General features: G+C 37.4%; 1 protein-coding gene across 1 annotated transcript; it reads right to left on the bottom strand.

The window, feature by feature from the left end:
- Positions 1–480: 480 nt before the first annotated feature.
- On the bottom strand, positions 481–21906 carry CALB1 (calbindin 1). Its single transcript, XM_043484147.1, has 11 exons — positions 21600–21906; positions 21014–21090; positions 16845–16919; positions 8172–8255; positions 8009–8065; positions 4485–4562; positions 3760–3815; positions 3631–3670; positions 3450–3503; positions 2505–2576; positions 481–2161 (listed from the first exon to the last, which is right to left on the bottom strand). The coding sequence occupies exons 1-11, from the start codon at positions 21676–21678 to the stop codon at positions 2048–2050; spliced, it is 786 nt and encodes a 261-aa protein (XP_043340082.1). The 5' UTR covers positions 21679–21906; the 3' UTR covers positions 481–2047.
- Between the last annotated feature and the right edge of the window lie 3440 nt (positions 21907–25346).

Genomic DNA, 25346 nt, shown 5'->3' with positions numbered 1-25346 from the left:
CTTCCTACTTCTCTAGAGAACATCTTTCATGAATATTTGATTATGTTTGTTGAGATTCCTTTGTAAATCTTAATGTCAGAGACACCTATTAATTCAATGAGGCATCCCATAATTCAGTAATAATGAGTCAGGCAGGTGTACATTTATTTAAATGTCTTGTGCTGTGTTTGGTCGCTCAGTCATGTCCAACTCTTTGCGCCCCCATGGACTGTATCCCACCAGGCTCTTCTGTTTGTGGGGATTCTCCAGGCAAGAATACTGGACTGGGTTGCCATTCTTCTCCAGGGGATCTTCCCGACCCAGGGATCAAACCCAGGTCTCCCACATTGCAGGCAGATCTTTTACCATCTGAGCCACCATGGAAGTCCATTAGATGTCTTAGGGTGTAATAACTTTGGTAACCTACATTTCCCATGGATTGGTCATGGGTTACATGTTCACTGACTTTTTTGAGGAAGAAAACAAAAATACAAGAAATTATTAAAGTTATTTTCATTTTTATTTATTCTTAGTAGTTAAATTCAGCCTAAGTCCAGTGCTTCCATTTACACACTAAAAGCAAAGCCAGTCTACCACTGAAATCATATGATAAATTTTATTTTTTGGCAATCTCTTTTCTGTTCATTCTTGGGGGAAAGAAATACCTCACTTTTTGTTATTTATATGAATTGAGAAAATCAGTGCTGAATTTATAGAATGGCAACATTCAAAGTGATCCAGAACCATTGACTCTTTGGTAGTGACTATAAATTTCAGAGACACATCTCTCATAGTTCCCTGCTTCACAATCAAAAAATGAGAAATCACCAAGCATGACATGTCAACTATAACCAGTATAGTATGTTCTAGCTACAAATATATGAAACTGTGGCTTGAATGTATGTCAAGAGAATGTTTTAGAATTACCCTTGCTAAATAAGATAAATGATTGCATTAGCATTTCTTTCCAGATGTTCTTTTTAACTCATTTGACACTATCTGCAGATAGAAATAGAACTAGTTTTAATGCTGATCAGTATGAAATACAGAATTCACAGAATAGACAAAATTGTTTGTGTAACATTCAATAATCAGGGTGCCATGAATTTTACCTTAAAATTCACTTATGTAGTAAAAATACGACAGATTCACTTCTGTCGTATCCAGAAAAAAATTATTTTCAGAGGCAACAGTTACCCTTGGTGGAGAAGAACAGTTCTACACAGAAAGAAAATCCAAGAAGTATGCAAAGTGAACACCAGGATACTTGATATATAATTTAATCAGATAGTACATAGACTATGACATAAAACAGCAGTTTCCTAGAATAATTATAGGCTGCAGGACATGAAACCAGTTAGAAAATGGGTTGAGGTCATACTGTTTGACAGTAGACTTATAAATACAAGTACAAACGTAGAATTAGGTAGATCTATGCATTGTCTGCCTTTCCTTGTCATCAGATCAACTTGAACCAGTAGATTGATAAGAATTCAAGCAGTAGAAGTATTGCTGATTCACTATATTCTTGCCCAGTGAAGTGAGACTATTAACCTCATAGAGCCGTGATTAACTATTGATTGATAGTTTGGTATTTTAGATGCTAAAGCACATTTTTTCCAATTGGAAATACAGCTTAGAACCATTTTGTTGGGCAGACTTCAGATTGTCTGAAATAAGAATGCTTAGCTTGTTATGTATCATCCTTCTATTCAATAGTGACACACATCAGAGACTAGGATTTTAGAGACTAATCCTGGTAGATTTCTGAGGGAAGTCTTGTCCAACGACATGTACGGAAGGAAGAATATGTTAGGTTATTTTTTTTTCATTGGGTGTATTGACTGGCCTAAGCATAGACATCCTCCTCTTCAGTCACATGGTTACAAAAACTGTACATTACAAAGAGTATAGAAACAATCTGAAAAGAGTGTGCCACAGATCTTGGATAATTATCTATATGCAGTTAAATTTACAGATACAAAAGAAAAGACAGCCTACATCCTTATGGTGCACAATTATTTTTTAGAGACAATGTATCACTAATGAGTGGTCATGGTCTTCAACCCTAGTTGTCACCAGCAGAGAGAATGAGAGCCAGATCCGTTCGGTATAGCTTCCCTCCATCCGATAAAGCCATTATACTTTTCTTGTATGTTGGAATATTATTAATATCCAGATCCTAAATAGGACATAGACGGTATTATAATCCAGTTAAACGTGGAAGTGAATTAACCACTGTCAAGTAATAAAATATGAGACAGAGCTGCTTGTTATACCAATCCATTAAGAAGAGCTGGATTAAACTCTTATACAAATGTGAATAAAGCACAAGGTAGCTTTTCAAATCTATTTATCACAGTTAAACACTGATTCAGACCAGTATGAAATCAAGTTAAGAACTGAAATCTACTTCTTCTCCTCTATAAAGTTTTAAAGTAGATTCTCCAAAGTAGATGTGTGGTTGCATCTGGATGGATCCATCAAGTTTGCTTAAGAAGGAAATGGCAAGGTAACTAGATTACCTGTTTATTTTTCTCACACAGATCCTTCAGTAAAGCATCCAGTTCATTTTCATCTATGTATCCATTGCCATCCTATGGGAGGGATAATAAAATAATATGTAAGCAACCTCACCCATAAAAAAGGCAAAGGTAGTAAAATGGAAATAATTGAAATCCTCAGAAAATCTGCCTACTGCAAATTTGGCAGATATACTAACCTCGTAGGTCAGACCCTCAAATTTTTAACTGCTCCAAAGTTCCAAAACGGATACGAATTTCCTCTCATTCAGGACCTTACATTTGTAAAATGCTTTGAAATTTTCAAAGTGATTTTACATTTACTATTTCCCTGTATGTTAACAATATCACTACCTCTCATTGAAGTAAGAAATTAATCACAAGTGTTTTGCTGGAGGGAGGACATAGGCGTGGGGAAAGTATATTCCCGGCCGGTAATAGAGGCGGGCCATTATCACCTTATGCAGTGGGAGAGCTGTGCTAGGGCCTCCAGAGGACTGGCCTGGTCCAGGAGGAGAGAAATCAGAAGGAACAAAGCGTGTTAACTACTGACGTCATGCACAACCTTTCCTCACACACGTGATCTCACTATACCCTACGTGGGAGAATCCCTGCAGGATATTTTCATCTAGCTCAACCCTCATTCTACCCTGCAGACTGAGTATTATTATCTCTTGGTTACCAATGAGGAAATTAAGGATCAGAGGAGTTTGGTATCTTATTCACAGTTCACAGGCGATAAATTGTAGCATGGGATTTGAATCAAATTCGTCTAATTTGGGATATAACGTAATTCATTTCCTATGACAAGAATAAATTGGCTGAGTAATTTTAATAGCTCATGTTTCTTTAAATATAACCTTGAGTTTGAGGCTTTTTCCCTTTTTGAGCATATTCCAAATTTTTCTAAAAAATCAAATTACAGATAAGAAACAATTTTTTTTTTACCTGATCGTATAACTCAAAAGCTTTATTGAACTCTTTCCCACACATTTTGACTCCCTAGATGATAGAGAAGAGGGCAAAGATTAAAATGCTACAATTATATTTCATTGTGCTTCCCTTGGCAGATACCCCACATTTTAACCTTTTGAGAAATGTTATGTATGGTAGAGAAAAAGAGAAATACCTGAAATTTAAGAAGAAAATTCTCCTGCACTGGTAGTAATCTTTTAAGAGAAAAACATTATATAACTGCATTAGATTTTTAACAAAGGTCAGCTTATAATGATAATATTTGCATAGTTCCTAAACTCACCTGGCCATCTCAGTTAATTCCAGCTTCCCATCATTATTTGAATCAAACAATTTCAGCTGAAAGACAGAAGGCATTATTTTGTATTGAAAAAAAAAATATTTGTTGCATAGAGAAGGAAATTCAAAATAAAGAAGTTTAGTAATCAATTACCTATATAGGCGGCAAAATTCTAGAAACTAGCATTTATTAAACTTTCAGTGCAAAATTTCAATTCTATGACTTGTCAATGACCAAAGTTTATCACAACAATATAAAATAGAGTAAAAGTGATCTTACGCTAGACTTCTGGAACATCATTGTTTATTTTTCTTGCAAATATGTGTTTGTATGTATCAAGATGTGGGAGATATGGTGTCTGGCACTACATAGCACATCCTGAAACTTTCCAAATAATAATAAGAAAATAAATATTTACTTTGTTTTCCTCTTTTACAGCATCAAAGAGTATAAGCAGAAAATATGAATCAATCTTTACAGAATAAATTTTTGAGTAAGTGATCTTTTGATAGATGAAAATTACCTAACTCCACAAGAAAGGAAACGCTCATGCAGGAAGCCTTGAAGCTAACCTTACAAGGTAGAAGCTTCATAGGTATTGATACATGTATGCATATAATGCCCACACCATGGTTTATTTATTTCATCCTGTGTAGTCTTGGGAACTAGCCAGAACACCATAATATTTCATAGGCTCTTGGCTATAATCTTTTCAAGATCAGTCTTACCATTAGGTCTGTATACTCAGCTAGTTTTGTATCATCAACAGTCTTGTTTGCTTTTTCCAGCAAGTCCTTTAGAAAGTTCTGTTAAGACAAAAAACAGATAAAGTTCATCAATAATAATCTGCTTTCTTTACAGCCTGCCTTGGAATGGAACACCCCAAGAATACAAAGAAAGCCTCTTTTCGAGAATAGGACTGGATGAAAGGAGGACACTAGGAGAGGACCTCTTGGCATCCAGCAGTGACGCTCCCTTGACAGGCATGACATCTTCCTTTTATTGAGACCTGATGGGTCAGACCATGCTATGGTATGCTATGCGTTTATGATTTCAATTTAAAGAGAAGTTAGATTGTGCACCATGTAGGACTCAGAGTAAAAACTTATAAAGCCAGCTAGCCCAATGGATGCATTTCTTCCTAATGGCATCTTCACAGATACTCATGTGATTCTTCTCCAAGAAATAAGAAACACTATGCCTGGGTGCATGCTAAGTCATTTCAGTCATGTCCAACTCTTTGTGACCCTATGGACTGTAACTTGACAGGCTCCTCTGTCCACGGGATTGATTCTCCAGGCAAGAATACTGGAGTGGGTTGCCATGCCCTCCTCCAGGGATTGATCCTGCGTCTCATGTCTCCTGCATTGGCAAGCAGGTTCTTTGCTTATGAGCTACTTGGGAAGCCCAAGAAACAGAATGGATCCCCTATACCTTTCTGAGGTATGTGAGCAATTATTAGTATACAAGGTGGAGATCTACCCTTAATTTCAAGTGCATTTTCTGCCCTTACAATCTGTATTTCCTTATCAGTGTATAGCCAGTGTGAAGCACATTTCACTAGAGGCTGGATTAGCTTTTAGGTTTGATGCAGTCCAAAGCACCTTGGTTAGAATGTTTCACCTGACTGTTCAAACTAAAATAGTTGGCTGCAGGCGTTACCTAATTCTTGAAGGATATGAATCACATCAAAGCAGAAATTAATATGGGAAGGATGAAAAAAAGATGATTATTAATTTGACAGTTGGAGTTTAGGAGTGATTTTAATTTTTTCACCAGAGAAATAAATCAAAGAAAAGCTTTCAAAAGCTTGCCACATAAATGACAATGTAAGTACTTAAGAATACAATAGTTTTTCACTTTGTCTAGTGCTTTTCATTTGCAATTTCTTTATTTGTTCAGAAAATGAATTACTGAAATTATGGAAAACTGAGCTGATATGTTAAGACATTACCGAAGGATTGGGTTTCTTCAGCTTTGATGTCATTTATCTCCTTCCCAAATTTTCTAGTTCTGCTGGGATGATCTAACTTCATTATTTTCAAGGAAGGAGACTTTTTCTTGGTTTCATAAATTTATTTTCACTTCAAACATTCCACTTAAAATTCAAAGTGAAACATGGAAAATTCAAAGTTATCTGTTGGGGATGAATTTTATTTTTGAACCATATGAGGCTTTTGTCAGAGACTAATTGGGTTAAAAATCCTCATCAGAGACTAAAATGGTGGTCACAAAAATAGCCTGGGAGAAACTTCAGGACGCTGAGATTCAAAGTCATGTCTGAGAGCAAGCAATGTTTTACTCCATTATGAAATCTTAAAATTAGCTTTCTTGAAAGATCCATTAAAAAAGAATGCCAACTTATCTTCACAATTCCCCAGAGAGAAGAACTTCTATTTAGAATCTCTTCTGAGAATAAAATTTAGAACAAAGAAGGTCAGTATTGGAAATGAGCTAAAGTTTCATTATAAACTTGAAATGATTTTTAAAAGAATTTTTTTGGTCCAGCAGAATAAAAACACAGTAATTTAACTGTCACCTTGTGGGTTGCTGAATTACAAATTTGTGAAAAATATAGTTTTTGGTGATTTCACGTGAAAAATGTTTGCATTTTTAAGTGTTGTTAGTCCCACATGCTTTAGCAATTTTGTGATTATACATGTGTGCTAAGTAGTTTCAGTCTGTGTGACCCCATGGACTGTAGCCCGCCAAGCTTCTCCGTCCATGGGATTCTCCAGGCAAAAATACTGGAGTGGGTTGCCGTGGCCTCCTCCAGGGGATCTTCCCAATCCAAATATCAAACCCACATCTCTTGAGTCTCCTGCGTTGGCAGGCAGATTCCTTACCACTAGTGCCACCTGGGAAGCCCTCAATTATACAATACGTGTAACTCAAACAATGTTAAACTATGACCAGGAAACCATGTTTGATTTTCATGTCTCCCTACATACATAATAACATAAGAGGTAACTCTTGGTGACTAAAGCTGAAAACTTTTGATGTTGTGGGGGAAAAAATTATTACTATTATTAGATATTCTATGTCCAAAGTCAGGTTCTTTTCCCAAGCAGCTGAGTACTCTTGAAAAATTATCCAATTTCTCTGAATTACAGTTTATTTGTTTGTATAATGGGAATTATAATACCCCCCCTGCAAATTTTCTTTGAGGATTAAATGTAAAAATACATTTTAAGCATCTAGTATTATGCCTGCCACAAAGCAGGTGCTCAATATTTGTTTCTCTTTTAGTTATTCTATATCCTAAAGATAGAGAAAATAGAGTCTTTCAGACTGAGAAGTATTGAGGTCAATTTAGAGAAATGAGAGAATGATGGTTTTGTATTTCTGAAAGGCTAGTAAATTATTGAGTTCATAGATAATATAATTTATATCACCTGTATTTCACAAAATCTTTCAGATGTAACATCTTACTTGAGCCTCACAGCAAATTGAGAGGTAGGTGTTATTACCCTCAAATAAAGGATGAAAAAATGAGGCAGAATGATAAAGAGATTTGTCCAGAGACAAGACTTGATTTCAGATCTCCTTACCTTTTCCTTCCTATCTCCCTCTTCTCCTACCAGCTCCTATGTACATTTCTGAGATATGAATTGCTAAATTCATTTTCAAAGTTACAGTTTTTCAGAAGTTTGATTTTATGAAGATTGTTTTTCTTGTTGTTACTGAGATGCAATAAGCCAGGGGCCTTGGAAGCAAACTAGTTCACAGATTACAGCTGTATGCCCTGTTCCGTATAGCCTTCAGTTCATCGCTTAACTTCTCTTCCCTTTTTTCCTCACTGAGGTAACATTAATCCCGCAGAACTCACATGAAGATTAAATAAGACATGTATAAAGTGCCTGGCATAAAATTGGTGTCCAAGAGTTGTTTCTTTATCTTTAAAGAGACATCTATATAGTTGTTTAACTTATGAAATAAAATGTCAAATTTTAACGAAAATAATCTGACTTATTTGGCTTTGTGTACCATCATATATCTATCTATCATCTATCCATCCCTTATTAACAATTTGTACACACCACAGAAAATGTCAGTTGCTGAACAGAATTTCAAGAAGTACTTGCAGTCTCTTTTTTGATGTGGTACTTTATTAACCATGTGGAAGAGTGGATGAAAATGTGCCATTGCTTAGCGTTAGTTTCTTTTGTGGGAAGTTTTTTTTTTTTTTTTAAACTACAAAACTCATAGTTGTATTTGAAAGGGAAAAATGTGCACATTTTTGTTTGCTTACCTTAAGCTCCTCGGTTTCTATGAAGCCGCTGTGATCAGTATCATATTTTCTCCATGTCTGTAAATAATTTTGGATAAGGAAGACCAAACACGTTAGAAAAGGTCACAGTGTCCCTACTTTCAGATATCCGAAGATATCACTCGGCGGCTGAGGTTTCCCGTACCTTCATGAACTCCTCACAGGATTTCAGCTGCTGGCATCGGAAAAGCAGCAGGAAGTTCTCCTCTGTGGGTAACACGTGAGCCAGCTGGAAAAGATGGACGAAGCTGGTGAAAGGAGCTTGAACGCAAGTCTGTCTCATTTCCTGCTCTTAGTTTTGCTTGACCATAATTTTATTACCCAGAAAACTAGGAGAGGAGCAACATGGCCATCAATTTTCCCTTTCGGACACTTGTCCCTACAAAGTGCCATGGTGTTTTGCAGCGCTTGCTGCCCTCGAGGGCCCGGTTCTCGGGTCAGCGAGGAGGCTGCAGCAGGCATGCCCAGGGAGCTCAAGGAAGCGTGGCTGACACGTCTCATCTCTAGACACACGAGCAGGCTCATCCCGGTGGCTCGGCCCCTGCATCTTTCCCGGGCCACAGATCAGGTCTTTTCCTGTGAGAACCCAGAGGATGATGTGGGGCCATATATTTCATAAAAGAAGAAACTGAGAGATATGAACGTAGCAGAGAGGACACAAGGCCAAAAATGAATTCTGAAGTCGGAGGAGAAAGCTTGTTAGGAGATGCAATGCAGTATAAACTCAGGACAATTGTAAAACAATAGAGAGAGAGAGATGGGAAAGACACTTAACAGTGAACAGGGGGAACTGAATGGTGATAGGGAATGTCAGTTCTCAAATGTTTGGCGTCTGCTAAAAGGACATCTGTTGCTTCAGTCCAGGGCTTAAATTTTATTTGATGATCTCCCTTGAGTGACCCGATGACATTTCTCCTAAGGTCTCATTTTGTAACTTCAGTGCTCCTTTTTTTTTTTTTTTTTTGAGAAGGGAAGGACTCCAGATCCCATTTTACGATGAGTACAATCTATCTATTGTGCGCAGGGCAGGCGGGAGCTGGACTGATGGCCTAATGAAGGTGTGTGCTCTATTCCTGGGCAGCTGCTAATTAGCTGTGGTCCCCAGCAACTCCCTCAGCCGTTTCTGGAACTTAGCATGCTCGTCACTTAAAACGAGGAGTTGAGATAGAAACCAGTGTCTCTTAAATGTTTTGGGTTCAAAATGACTTTGAGAATCTGTTAGAATCACTGCATCTTCACCATTAAAGAATGAACCTACAACACTATATTTCATCTAATTTCCAGAAGTTGGTGAATTCCCTGAAGTACAGGCATGGACCCTCATCTGTGAATTTTAGACTAAAAAACCTGTGGACTAGATTAACCTTTAGGTCAGTATACATGCCAAAAGTCTACCAAATTATATAAGACTCTCACACTTGAAAAAAAAATTGTCCTTTTAGGTCCATTAAAAAATTTAAAATATAAAATACATCATTCTATCTCGTATGCAAGTAACCTCAGCTTCTTTATGCTGTATATGTCCTTTAACTTATCTTGTTTTTAGATATTTGAAATAATATCTCAAATTAGAATCATTCAGGCACTAATAATGGGATGAAAGTAAGTGGCAGAGCCAGATATCTTATTAGGATGTTTGGTATGACTGTCAGAAAACATTTTCTTATTTCCAAATAAAGGTCACTAGTATGGTTATGTGTTAATGCAAGCATTAATTTAGGAAACAGGACATAGCCAGTGCCAACTCTTTCCTTATTGGTATGTAAATTGCCAGATACCACTTTGTAAGCTTTTGGTAGACCTACCCATAGACCACCATTTCAGGAGGGCAAAGACTATTCTTTGTCTGCATCCCCTGAATACTTGGTGTGGTGCTCAGCATGTTAGGTACTTGACATAAATGTTTGGAATTGGTTAATAATTTTACTTCATTAAAAATACCTACTTAACATGATTTGTAGTGAGCATATTTTTTATCTTCATTGTGATTTTCTATATTGCTTGGATTTTCAAAATTACTGTACATTGTTTTGAACAAAATCATAATTTTTCTTAAAAAATCTACTTATCAAAACCCATCAAATAGATAAAAAACAGAAAAACTAAAAGATGGAACTAGCAAGCAAGGACCACTTGTAAAATTAGGGAAATTTTAACCTCTTGTTTCAAAAGTTAAACTTCACATAACTTGCATAAAGTCCAGAGGTCTCTAAGAATGTCAAATATAGAGAAGGTAAAATTGCTCTTCATGTTTAGTATAAATGTATATTTCTTCACCCCTGCTATTTTGGTCCTAGTTGGTTTAATTATAATAGAATAAATATTATATCTAAATGCAACATAGTCAATCTTTTAATTTAATTGAACTGTTAATGTTAAACTCAATACAGTGCCATCATATTTTTTCCTTTATTTTTTATCAGTGCCATCATATTTTATAAACATTAGCAATGAGTCTTAAACACATAAAACACTGTCAAAAGACAAACCAGCCACTAAGAAAGAAGCAAGAAGGATGTGTGGATAAGATGTGGCTGTGTGCTCAGTTGCTAAGTCATGTCTGACTCTCTGAAGCTACATGGACTGTAGCCCACCAGGCTCCTCTGTCCAAGGGATTCTCCAGGCAAGAATACTGGAGGGGGTTGCCATTTCCTTCTCCAGGGGATCTTCCCAACCCAGGGATCGAACCCCAGTCTCCCACATTGCAGGCAGACTCTTTACCGACTGAGCTATGAGGGAAGCCCCTTCACAACAAACAAATAACATAACAAATCATCTTTTTGTGTGTGTCTTTTTTTTGCCACATCATGTGGTTTGTGGGATCTTAGTTCCTGGACCAGGGATTGAACCCAGACCCTTGGCAGTGAAAGCATCTAGTCCTAATCACTGGACCACTAGGGAAAGCATATGAATCAATATTCAAATTTCAGAGCTGGGGGCAGTAACTCTCCAGCTGTTGACTCTACGACCATATCTACAAGGTGACTGAGGTCTTTTATAGAAGCTGTTAAGTAGGGCTGTTGTAGCCTCTATTTTGCTAAGTCACTGTTGTCAACAGTAGTATCCTGTATTACTTGTTCCAAGATTATTGGTGATTTCTTAATTTTCAATCTGCCTGCCTGCTTTTTTATAAACTCTCAAAACTTTATTATGGGTTGGAGAAGAGAGTTAAGAGAAGCAAGGAAATGAATGGAAGGCAGATAACTGTGGCTACTAGGAGAATCTTTCAAAGCTTCATTTACAAAAATGGATTGCTTGTCACTGAGAGTGGGAAGGCAAAAATTTCTCTCTACTTGCCTGTCTTCTCTTTCAGTCTATGTACATCTTGAGGAAAGGGTCTGTGACTTAATTAATGTTTCTTTGCCTGGCGCCTGCAAGAATTTCCATAGATATTGTACTCAACCAACGAATGAAGGCAGTTGACCATCCAGGGTCAGCATAGGCTGCGAGAATTCAAATAGCTTGCTGCTAAGCTGTGGATGGGGGTTGGGGTGGCCACTGTGACTGCCATCAGAGTTCTCTTTAGGTGCTAGGAGTGTTGTTGTGGTCTCAGGTGGCAGGTCTCTTGGGGAGATTACCTGGGCTGACGAGAGCTGTGACCCCAAGATGCACATGGGGATATAAAACCTAGCTCTCACTCAAAACTTGGGACATCTCTGAAGGGTTGTCCCAGCTCAGAGCTCACTGTAAGGTCAGCCAAAGTTGAGACTGTATCACAGCCCAACGTCTCGCTCTGCCCAGCTTTGTTCTTTTATTTCCCTTGGACTGGCACTGATTCCAAGAGCACTTCCTAATAAACTTCCTCATTGCTTCTCTTCAACTCAGATACGGTCCCCAAAGGAACCAACCTGTCCCAGAACAGGGATCTTCACCACCTCTCTTCTATTACTAGCCATAATATGGAGCTCTTGACTATGTTTTGGATTAGGTTGAAATCCCTTGCTGTGGCTCATGTGGCCATGATTCAGAACCTGCAAGGCACTGGACTGCATGCGGGGGAGTCATAGTCACTGACAGTAAGAACTTTACAGGGAAGCAGATAATGAAAAATCTTATTTCAGGCAATTTCAAAGCAAGAGATAACTACAGTGGTAAAGCTACACGCTAGGTGCTGGGAGAGGACATGTGAAGGACAACTTTACAAGAAATATAAATGCCTGAGGTATATCTTTTAAAGCACACACAAGGCATAATTTTTGAAGACAATCTTGGTGCATGTTAGATTCTTTCAACACATATTAGTAAAACATTCACTTTCTTGGTTTGGAAGCCAAAGAAATATTTTTCTAGCCAATGAGAAGTGAGTCCAGGAAATTGGAAAATTTAAAAGGCAAATAATCTTTTCACACAAATTAAAGGCTAGTTGAATTTAATAATTTGAATTTGACAAGTTATAAGAGTGGAGAAAAGGTTGACATTAAGAAAAATGGCATAAATTTTCTAATGAAATATTTTTATTTTTAATAATAATAGCTAGTACATTTGTTGAGTTTTTATAGTGCACCAGGGCTTATCTATTTTTGACATGTGTTATCTGATGTTGATATTCATATGTCATCCATGTTCATTCACAGCCAAGGAAACAGAGGCTCAGAGAAGGTAAATGACCTGCTATCACATAGCCTATAGTTGGAGCCAGATTTGAAATCAGTCTGACTTTTTGATTTTGAGACTCTTGTCCTTTAACTATCACCCTCCATTAAAATCTTCAGTCTTAATAAGCTATTTTTAAAAATCTATCAAGAATGAAGTTCTAAATCAGATTCTATTGTCAGTCATTTCCCCGAACTCCGAGGTAGAAAACTGTGTATGCTTAGTCGCTCAGGTGTGTCCAATTCTTCACAACTCCATGGACTGTAGCCCGCCAGGCTCCTCTGTCCTTGGAATTTTCCAGGCAAGAATCCTAGAGTGGGCTGCCATCTCCTCCTCCAGGGTATACTCCTGACCCAGGGATTGAACCCTCACACTCCTGCAAGCCTCCTGCATTGCAGGTGAATTTTTTCCTGCTGAATCACCAGGGAAGCCTGAGGTAGAAAACTAGCTTACTATTTAAAAAATTACATTTATTATGGTTAAACTTACATGCTTAAATCCCACTATCAAGAAAAGAAGGAAAGTCTAGAAAAATGCCTGCTTCCCTGGGAGGGTTATTACAATTTTACAACTGAAATAGCTTTCAGATCTATTTTTCCGGTGGATGCACTGACCTGGACAAATAGACACAGTAAAACTCGAGAGGATGCTATTTTCTCATACCGTGCCCAAGCGATCAGGTGAAAAGTTTGCAGATTTGACATCCAGCTAAGGGAAACATCTATACTTAATGTGAGCACCAGAGAAGGAATTTCTATTATCTGCTAAATCATTCAGTCTCCCTCTTTGACTATTTTAATCAATCTTCTCTGCAATAGAGCTATTAGTCTGAATAAATTTAGAACATTTTGACTGTCATGGTATTTGTTAAATTATCTCAGAATTTCAGAGTTCCTGTTTTGAGTTTGTATCAACAGTCTCTTTATTATCAAGCTGTATTTGTGTGAATTTGAAAATCTATTTAAAAGACATGAAACTTAAAAGTTCATAAGAAAGCATATTCATACATTACCCTTCTTTTTACATGTTTTTACATGTCTAGGTAGTAAGAGCATATTGTTGGAAAGTGTCAGTCAACTTCTTTAAAACAAAAGTTTGAAAGTTACCCACTATATTTTCTGATCTTTTGAACAACACATTTCAATTAAAGCCAAGTCAATTTGACCTGGAAAGCAGACTACCACATAAATACCATTTGGTTTACTTTGATTAGATTTTGATGAGCCCCTGAATACACCTACTAAGTGGGCAATACATAAGCAAATCTAATCTCTTTTCCCTTTGAACATGAAAGTTATGGTGTACTTGATGTGAGCTGATAGGAATCTGTAAACTATTATAAATTTTGGAAAACCTGTTTTTTTTTTTTATTCCTTCAAAGCTGGCTGAAATTCGTGTATTTATGTTCCATGTTATACATAGGATTTCTTAGCAAGTGAAATGTGTCAGATTGGAAAACAGAAAGGATGAACTTGACTTAACACAACTTACTGGTGACACCAGAGGGCACATTATAAATTCAGGCATTCCCCATTCTCCGTTTCTCCATTTTGTACATGTAATCTGTAGCTTTCAATTCCTTTTTTCCGATGATTTTTCGTAATCTCTCCTTTTTCCTCACCCCTCCTCCTTAACCAGGTTAAGTACGATCAACCTGCCTGTGAACTATAGCAGCAATCTCTTCCCTGTCCCCCACTCTCTCCTCCTCGTTTCTCCCAGTACTGACCCTCCTCACTTCCTTCTGTGTCTTGGCTGATAACTCTGATTAATAAAAAGCATTCTGGAATCAGAGTCAGATCTAGGCCTGTATAAATGTTCTGTTACTCCTTGCCGGTGGGATCTTAGACACATCATTCAACCTTTCTGAGCTTCGATTTCTTTACCCTTAAAGTGAGAAATCTTGGTTAACTTTTCCTCTGGGTCCCATGCAACAATAAGTTCCATGTCCTGGAATAATTAAACTTTCTAATTAAGTCTTATGTGGGTTCCCTTCTCTTCCTTTAAACTCTTTCTGCTTTCACTGATTGACAGTTCTTCCCAAATCATGTTTCAAGTGATTGGGTCAAATAACTGTTCTATACTTTGTGCATCCCCGTTCAACCTGGCTAAATTTAAGCCTTGCCATAAGTAATCAATGAACAGAAGCTTGAAAATATTTTCTTTTGATGCAGAAAATATGTGGATTATTAATTGCAAAAAAAAAAAAAAAAGGCTGAGTGGTTTAGAGGAAAGTGACTGAAATTCTATTTAAGCTACAGCTTTCCTCAACTATAAGTTTATTTTATTTTGTTATGAGGATCAAATGAGATCACATGTTTGAAAACACTCCATAATTGTGTGCATGCTGAGGCCCTTCAGTCATGTCCGACTCTTTGCCCTGGATTATAACCCTCCAGGCTCCTATGTCCAGGGATTCTCCAGGCAAGAGTGCTGGAGTGGGTTCCATAATTGTGTAATGTCATACAAATAAATGAAAATTCTTTCTTACTATTATTGCTATAAAAGTTCCTCAAGTCTTCATTCCAGTCTTCATTAACTTCTTCATTCTCTTTTGTTAACTATCTCTATCTTTCCTCACACAGAAATCCTTTTCTTTCATGTAACAGTTTCTTTCCCAAGCTTCTATGGAAATTCCTTACATCAAATCTCTAGGAAAATGTATCTGGTAGTAACTCCTAGCTTCTCATTCAAATTAGACCTCAAATAATACTTCATGAATGGTTATTCCATATAATATGCAGTAAAATATAGATTCAAAATAGATTTATTCATCTTATCCTTTTAAAAATATAGAATCTATGTGAATAAGATCCATGCTTTTTGTGCTACTGTTGCAACCTAGGGTCACTGAAGAAATTAAAAATAGCTGAGTCCATTAGAGTCCTTAAGGTGACATACATTAAATACAAGATGACAATCTTTCCTGTACTAGAATTATAAAGTATGCCAAACTCTCAAATAGCCACATCTATAATCTCACTGATTTCAGAATTTCTGACTAGTTTTGAATAATTAGATTTATGTCATCTCATTTATGTTCATTTCAATGTTATTTTTTTATCCTTGATGATTCATATCTTGATTAGTTGGCCTCTATGTCAATCTATAAGTCCCATTACTATTAATTTATCTATTTATATAGTAATGAGTTATGCATAGGCAAAGGGAAAAGTGTATACTCCAGGGAAATATTTTAATTACAAAGATAATAATAGTATGTCCTTCTTTAACTCTATTTGTAGTAGCTGTTTAAAAATAAGTACATTTCACTTGACATCACTGGTGTCCTATAACATCAATTTTTGAAAACCAGGTTAGTTCTCTGAATCAAAGGTAAATTATGACTAAGAATACTTCCCAATCTAATACACTAGGAACATTATATAAAGAACATAATTATGTCTATTATTTGATATATTTTAAACTATGACCTTATTAATTTTTCTGGACAAAGTTATCCACTCAATTTCTCTAATGAGTTGCAGAGATAAAGAAAATAGCTGAGACATTAGATTTTATAAAAGTAAAAGTACTATCTCACATATCTGAAGAATGCAAAAGAGTTCATGTATAGTCAAAGTTTTGCTTCCTTGATTCATAGACAAAAAAGTTGTCCTCACTAGGAAAAGATAAGATTTGACACCCAAGTTTCAAAAGAAAACTATACCTACACATCACAAAATATTCACTCACTTTAAGTTCTTGTGTTTTTACATGGCCAACTGGCAATTTAAAATGGAACTTTAGAAAACAAGATGCAATTTTCTGCCATGATATCATCTTTAGGGACTGCAAATAGTTCATTTTATATTCTAACAAAAGTCTGCACTGTTAATAAGAAATACCAGCGAACCATGGTTCTGGGTTAGCGTTTTATTGAACTGAGGCTGGTAACGTAATGGGACGGGTACTCATCCAGAAGTTGGAGACCTGAATCTCTAACTGCATCAGGGCCAGCAGACAATTGCATAGCCAGAGACAGATCATTTGACTTCTTTAGGTCTTAGTTTTGTAATATGTTAAATTTCGGCTTGGATTATGAAAATTCTTAGGTCTGTTTCATTTCTGAGCAGTTTTTGATTTTATATCTCTGAACAAAAGATAGCATGGTATGTAAGTAAAATAAGCCTCTTAGAACAGGTTTTACCTATCATGTTTGAGTTGAAAACAACTCCAAAAAGCTCCCTTATTAAAACTATATGAGAACAATGCATAAGTTCCTTACCTCTACAATTCCTATTTTTCCATCATCTCTTTGTCCATACTGATCCACAAAAGTTTTCATCTCAGGTGATAACTCCTAAAATTATAACAAGCCAGGTAAGAAGAAGGTTTTTTAAAAAAAGCAAACAGTATGCTTGTTATCATGTTAATAACTTTTTACAAAGAAAAACTGGAATTAGAACCGTTTAGAATTATGCATATTGATTAACCTTTTCATGAATATTAGGATATAACTAATGCACCAGTTTTACTGGTTTGAAATGAAAGACATAATTTCTGAATCAGTCATTATGACTTATCTTCTATTATTAGTTTTGAGAATACGTTATCCTTTAATAATGTAGTCAGAATTATTCTGTTCATAGCCTTTAGTGAATTTAAATATAGTGATCCTTGTGAATGTACCTTACCACTACTTGCTTCCGGGAAGATTATTTTATATTGCTGTACTAATTATCCTATAACATATTCCTTATTATAACATGCTTTATCCATGGAAGTTAATATTGTGTTTTCAATTTGGACAAGCAAATGTGAATGTTCAAAAGCAACGCATTTGTAAACAAAGACAGTTTCCAGTGTGGAAGAAGCTGGAAATGCTTTTACAAATTAAAAATCAGAAAAATTTGTGTCAGATTAACAAAAATGACTCGACCAATTTGTACTTTCATTAGAAACAGGCAATACTGATGACCTTAGTTTGGATTACTGACTATATGCTGAAGATCTTTGCCTCCAAGAGTAATTTAGGGAGCAGTTCTCCAGTGTTTCCTTGTTTCCATTTTCTACCGAGAGGATGTTCTTGCTCCCATTTAGTTAGTACAGAAGATATATTGAAGAGGGACGAAGTGAAAGCTTTCATCTCGTTTGACTTATCTTTTTCAATCTATTCTATTGCTTACATAACCTCTTCACATATTGACAGAACAGATAGCTCTGAACAGTAAACTAATGACCTGAACATAGATAGAACTAGTATTCAGGAAGTTGGATTTATACCCTTGGGTCCTCAACATAGCCCATTTAAAATAGCCCTATTGCATTAACAGAAGCCGATGTAAAATAGGTCAGCCTTTATGAATGTCCTATTCTGTGTCCTTGGAAAAGTAAATTAAGGTCTTGGTTTTTATCATAACTAACAAAATGGTGATAGCATCTATCACACACATTTGATCTAGGGATAAATATTTTAATAGAGTGTGAGGACTGTACTGAGGCTGAATATTATTATTACCAGTGTTACAAAATCCTACTTTGGTTAAAGGTAAATATCTTTAATAGAAGGTAACTATCTTTAATAGAAGGTAACAAACAGTAGTTAAGCAGCTTAAAATAGGCTTAAAAAACCCCTTCCAATATGGATTAATTTCAACTTGCCTTTATTACCTTAAACAGTGCAAAACATAATTACAATGATAATGATAATAGGTTAAAGCTTTATAAAAAAATAAATGTAAATTTTAAAAATGCTAGTTCTGAAAGTATATTGAGTTATTATATTTCATTAATGTTATATTCACCCACAGTTAATACTAGTGAAATTTTTGAAATTTCACATTATCAATATGCTAAGCCAAATAATTTTTCCATTAATACAGTAAAACCTGTTATCCTATTGCTAGAAATGCAAAGAAACCTGGTTTATAAGTTCAACCTTTAAGTTCTAAAAAAAAAAAAAGAGAAGAAAAAATAGATAAAAGTTGATTTAATACAGTGAGGCCAGTAGTGAAATATTTGTCTAGTACATGAATGTTTCAATTCATATCTTGATTTAGATTTTAACTATTCAAACCTATATTATAATAATCAAGCTATTAAGCAACTTGATATAATCCTGAACCTGTGCTCAGATTTGGTATTATTGGATTATAATCCAACAATAACATCTTCCAATATTCTAAGATTGGAAACTTAGCAGTAGAAAAAAATAATTAAGATCTAAAATTTAAAAAACTCTAACAAGTCACTGTTTACAAAAAGTATATGTATTAAAATGGGAAGAGGAAAAGAAATATCTGAAAACATGTATAGAGTTTCTAAATGCCTGAATTTCTAAGCTGAAAATAAATATTAAAATTACTTCTAGAAAAATTAAAATATAATCATTTAGCTGCTGGAAACATCTTTAAAGGTTTTAATTAGAAGTTTTATGGTAAGAAAGATTTCCCAACCAGATATTTTAGATATATGTATTTTAACTGTAGAAGAAAATGTTTTGTATTATTAGTCAAAGATACATAGATCTATAGTGATAATATTGCATGAATTTATTTACATGGTAATGTATAAGATGGTATGGAGAGAGTATATAAAACATTTTCAATTTTATTTGACCCCGTCCTATTAACTTTCAAATTTATGTAGTATCAAACCTGGTAAAACAATTCCCAGAGTGTCGTGTGCGTGCTCAGTCGTGTCCGACTCTTTGTGACCCCATGGACTGTAGCCCGCCAGGCTCCTCTGTCCCTGGGGTTCACAGGCAAGAATACTGGAGTGGGTTGCCATTTTCTTCTCCAGGGTAGATTCCTGACCCAGGGTCCCAGAGTGCTCTCTGGTTTTAAATCAATTTGATTTAAATCACTGGATTTTAGCAACTGATAGCTTTTAATGCATTATAAATCATTTTAGTGTCCTCTGGCATTCTTTTGGAGCTTCCCTGATAGCTCAGCTGGTAAAGAATCCGCCTGCAGCAATGCAGAAGACCCCTGTTCAATTCCTGGGTTGGAAGATCCCCTGGAGAAGGGATAGGCTATTCTTGGGCTTCCCTGGTGGATCAGATGGTAAAGAATCTGACTGCAATGTGGGAAACCTGGGTTCATTCCCTGGGTCGGGAAGATCCCCTGGAGGGGGGCATGGCAACCCACTCCAGTATTCTTGCCTGGAGAATCCCATGGACAGAGGAGCCTGGAGGGCTAGGCGTTCTTTTGATATGTTGTACAGAGATGTGTGCCACACAATTTTCAATTTAGATAGAACAAAAGGGTGACTATTAGTGAATTATATGTATAGATATATATATGTATCGCCATACTTCTCAGTCTTGTCCAACTCTTTGTGATCCTGCGGGCCACAACCCGCCAGGTTCCTCTGTCCAAGGGTTTCTCCAGGCAAGAATACTGGAGTGGGTTGCTATCCCCTTCTCCAGGGGATTTTTCTGACCCAGGGATCGAACCCAGGTCTCCTGCATTGCAGGCAGATTCTTTACCATCTGAGCCACCAGGAAAGCCCATATTTATGTATACTATTATGTATATAACTCAGTGCTGGAGGTGGTGATTTGCTAAAAGCTCACACAATTATATTTTCCTCTAAAGATATATCTTTGTATCTTCATATATATTTGTTTATATATAATGTAAAATCTCTATGCTGACAATATCATTTCTTAACAGGCTAATTTATGCCTAAAGGAAGTTATTCATAATTAGTAAAATTTAACTGATAGCTTAAATTACAAATATAGCTTATTTTCAAAATGCCACTAATTGCTTCCCATTAGAGAATCACTTTGCATGTTTAAAATGTGTGAAGTTCTTAAAATTACTTTTTACATCTCTAACTTTTGACTTTCTTCCTTACAACAGAAATGAATCCCCTTTTTGCTAAATTTCTTGCTCATTATTATGTTGCAAAGTTGTACAAATTAACCCCCAGTGAGGAAGGACATTTTCTCCTCACTCCAACCACATCAACATTACAATAATAATTGGCAATAGAATAAGAGATCCATAATCTGCAGATTGGTTTCCTGACCTCCAAGGGGCAGAAATGTATTTCTACTCCTTCACTTTTCAGGCTATTAAAGAGAGGTTAAAAATTACCTAACTGAACTCAATAGAAGAGGTGGTGATCTGCTAACAGGTCTCACCCACACTTTCCTTTTAAGTACGATTAAAATACAAGTATACAATCTTTTAAAAGCTCTGATTTCATATTGCAGGGCTTTTTCCCTTTAAGGAATTTCTCTCTCTCTCCTTTGTCTCTGCGTCTCCCCCTCCTTCTCCCTCTCTTTCTCCCTACACAATTTCAAAAGGCACTCTTTCTCCCCTTTTCAGTAAATAAATGTTTACGTTCCCGGAAACCATTTGATTTCGCTAGTTCTTTACGAGAATGCTAGAATATTTATTCAAGGGCAAAGGTCTCTTTCCTCCCTTGCAAACTTCAACCTACCAAACCAGCCTTCTTCCGCGCCTGCTGGAGCTCCTGAATCAGGTTCTGAAGCTCCTTTCCTTCCAGGTAACCACTTCCTGTAAAGACAAAGAAGCCCCCAGCTGTCAGACATTGCACTCTAAGTTTCTTCCCCGTTCAGTTTCCACAACAGCTGTTTTCCGGCCACCGGAGAGGTCCTATCTTGGCCTCAATGTTGATTAACCCGCAAAAGATACACGACAGGGCAGCGGTCCCCTCCGGGGAGAGACCCACTAAGGGCAAAGGAGGATGGTTGGGGTGATGAGTGTAGCCGTAGAAACTTTTCAGGGTAGGGTCTCTCGCTCTCGCTACCCTCCACCCCAGCCCCCCACCTTCTATTAGTATCATCCTTGGAGAAAGAAAGAAAAAGACTTTCAAGGTTTTGGGATAACATAGAAACATCACATAAACTTTAAAGTTCATGGTTGGCAGCCAACTGGAGAGAGATTAGGGAGATGGGGGAAGAAGCAAAGAAAAGAAATGAAGGATAATCGGATCAGGAGGCTCAAGGAAAGGAAAAGGGTGGGACAAGGTTCTTCGAACAGTTAAAAAGATAAAAGAGAATCACCGTCAGCGTCGAAATGAAGCCAGATCTCAAAAAACTGTGAGGCTGTGATCAGAGATGACTGCAAGTGGGATTCTGCCATCGTAGAGCGGAGTGGGTGGTCTGCGTGGAGTATGTGTGTGTCCGCGCTGGAGTGGGGTGAGAGCCTCAGGGTATAGGTGCGTGTGTGTCTGTGCACGTGCGCGAGCGTGAACGTGTGTGTGTGTGTGTGTAGGAAGAAATCCCGGGCTGCAGGAGAAGGGAACGCAGGCCGCCGGCGCCGCCAGTCGCTGTCCTCGGTGCTGCTCGGCTCAAGCGTCCCCGGGAGTCCTCTCTGCGCCCCGGCTCCCGCTCTCCGTATTTATCCCGCAGTCGGGCCGGGCCACGCCTGCCCCGGCCTCCCATCCCTCAATCCCGCCTCTTGCACGCAGCAACCTTCCACCCCTCCCTTCCCGCCTCCTCCTCTCCTCCCAGGAAAGCGAGCTGGAGCACTGGTTGTGAAGTGCAGAAAGCAGCAGGTGGTGGGAAATCCTTAGCTTAGAGACGGGTTGCTGAAAACACTCATTTCCCTCCACATTCTCAGGACCGAAAGGGATCTTATTCCTGAAGAGTATAGTGAAATATCGTGTGTGAAGAGGTTTTGACTTGCAGATGGAAGAGGAAAGCTAATGAAGCGTAGAACCACATAAAGGATGCTTATATTGTGTCTGTGCCTCTGTGTATGTGTGATTTCTCCAAGACATTTCGGTATTTGTTTGAACAAAGTCAGGTGAAAATTTAGCAAATATTAGATTAATTTGATGAACATATGCAATGAATCTATTGGTATCAATAGCTACTCTATTTTGTGCTTGTTGAGGACCATCACATGAGTATTTGTTAAGATTGTTTATATAAACAAGCCTTGCCAATACGAGAAAGCAGGATGATGTTTTTTTTTTAACTTGAAGCAGAATTATAATTGAAAAGTGACAGAATTTAAACTATAAAATCACAAAATGTAAGGAGAAGGAAATGATCTTTAGAGATACTGTGGTTTACTTCCTTTGGGTGTAGAAAGAATTAGCAAATTAAAGAAAGAGAAACCATACTGAGGTGAGCTAATGAGGCAAGGCCCTGCTCAGTGGCTGGAACACACGTATCTCTCCTTTTTGCTATGCCAAGCAAGTTCTGTTAAAGAGATTTTCAGAAGTTTTTGGAAGTTACCATGAGAATTGGGGAAAGAAAAATCTAACTGAACATGTTATGTATTTTAATATAATAAATGATCATTTATTATTTACTTACAGACTGTATGCAGGTCAAAAGCAACCGTTAGAACTGGACATGGGACAAGAGACTGGTTCCAAATTGGGAAAGGAGTACATCAAGACTGTATATTGTCACCCTGCTTATTTAACTTATATGCAGAGTACATCATGAGAAATGCTGGGCTGGATGATTCACAAGCTGGAATCAAGATTGCTGGGAGAAATATCAATAACCTCAGATATGCAGATGACACCACCCTTATGGCAGAAAGTGAAGAAGAACTAAAGAGCCTCTTGATAAAAGTGAAAGAGGACAGTGAAAAACCTGGCTTAAAATTCAACATTCAGAAAACTACGATCATGGCATCTGGTCCCATCACTTCATGACGAATAGATGGGAAACAATGGAAACAGTGACAGACTTTATTTTTGGGAGGTCCAAAACCACTGCAGATAGTGACTGCAGCCATGAAATTAAAAAACACTTGCTCCTTGGAAGAAAAGTTATGACTAACCTAGACAGCTTATTAAAAAGCAGAGACATTACTTTGCCAAAAAAGGTCTGTCTAGTCAAAGCTATGGTTTTTCCAGCAGTCATGTATGGATGTGAGAGTTGGACTATAAAGAAAGCTGAGCACTGAAGAATTGATGCTTTTGAACTGTGGTGTTGGAGAAGACTCTTGACAGTCCCTTGGACAGCAAGGAGATCCAACCAGTCCATCCTAAAGGAAATCAGTCCTGGGTGTTCATTGGAAGGACTGATACGGAAGCTGAAACTCTGATACTTTGGCCACCTGATGAGAATAACTGACTCTTTTGAAAAGACCCTGACGCTGGGAAAGATTGAAGGTGGGAGGAGAAGGGGATGACAGAGGGTGAGATGGTTGGATGGCGTCACCGACTTAATGGACATGAGTTTGGGTGAACTCTGGGAGTTGGTGATGGACAGGGAAGCCTGGCGTGCTGTAGTCCATGGGGTTGCAAAGAGACAGACACAGCTGAGCGACTGAACTGAACTGAACTGAAAGACTTCTAAAGTATTTGGTTTTGAATATTTTAAAAACTGAGGTCCACTGAAGATGTATCTTAAGTGTCTGATTCAGTTCAGTTCAGTTCAGTTCAGTCACTCAGTCATGTCCGACTCTTTGCAACCCCATGGACCATACAGTCCATGGAATTCTCCAGGCCACAATACTGGAGTGGGTAGCCTTTCCCTTCTCCAGGGGATCTTCCCAACCCAGGGGTAGAACCGAGGTCTCCTGCATTGCAGGTGGAGTCTTTACCAGCTGACCCACAAGGGAAGTCCAAGAATACTGGTGTGGGTAGCCTATCCCTTCTCCAACAGATCTGCCCAACTGAGGAATCAAACCAGGGTTTCCTGCATTGCAGGCAGATTCTTTACCAGCTGAGCTATCAGGGAAGCCCAAATAACTGTATTCTTGGAATAAGTAGGCATTCATTAAATGTTCATTTGTTTATACTTTTATGTATCCAGTGAACATTTAATAGTACTTACGTCAAGCACTCTTCTAGACACTGGAAAATGATGAAATAAAAGACACGATGCCTGCCTTATTGAAGCTTACATTTATGGGGATACAGTCACACGCCCACACACATGATATATTAGATATATTGAAATTATTCACAAGATACTATGTATGCATAAACTTCCTGATTTGCTTTCATGAGAGTTGAAGCTTAAATTATGTAACTTTTCTTAGATAATAGGCACAGAGAAAACTTTGTTCCATGGTGGGCACTTTGATTGTAAGGAGAAATGGTCATGGGAATGAAAGACCAATAGCTTGGGCAAATTCATAATTTCTGGAAGACTAATCCTAAATCTAGTTTGCCACTATATTAGCAACAGGTACTTTATAAGAAAAAATATAGTATGTGAATTTGGAAACAAATGCTGGAAGATAAACTTCAAAGAGAAAGTGAAAAAGAATTGACTATAGAATGGTCTGAGGAAGAACTTTGACTGTTTCTAGTCCTAACAGCTAAGAATGTCTAGACTTTGGGTACAGTTCAGAGAGAAGGGAAAAAAATGCTGGGGAAAACAATGAAGGAACATGAACAAACCAATTAAAAGACAACTAACATTTCTATTACTTTTGGTAGTTACAGCTGAACACTCCTCCTGAACACTGAACAGTTTCTCCTGAACAAGGACTCCTTCCCCGCTTCCCCTGCTCAACACACAGCGGTATAAGTTCCTAATTAGTTCCATCACAACTTTTTTGAAGTATCATTTTAAGTTTTGAAAATATTGCATGGTAACAATTTTTTTTTTTAAAAAAGATGTATGTGAAAAAGCTGTCTCTTATCCATTTCACTTTGTTGAAGCTAAGAAGACTTCAGAATTTCCATGCAGCATTGTTTAGGTGTAGTGATTTGATTAGGTTCAGAAATTACAGAGCAAACGGACTGATTTTCTTCAAGTCACACAGATTTGAGGAAGGCAATGGCACCCCACCCCAGTACTCCTGCCTGGAAAATCCCATGGACGGAGGAG

This window comes from Cervus canadensis, chromosome 12 (assembly GCF_019320065.1).
Source record: "Cervus canadensis isolate Bull #8, Minnesota chromosome 12, ASM1932006v1, whole genome shotgun sequence".
NCBI classification, from domain to species: domain Eukaryota; kingdom Metazoa; phylum Chordata; class Mammalia; order Artiodactyla; family Cervidae; genus Cervus; species Cervus canadensis.
This window is presented reverse-complemented; position numbering and strand designations above follow the sequence as displayed.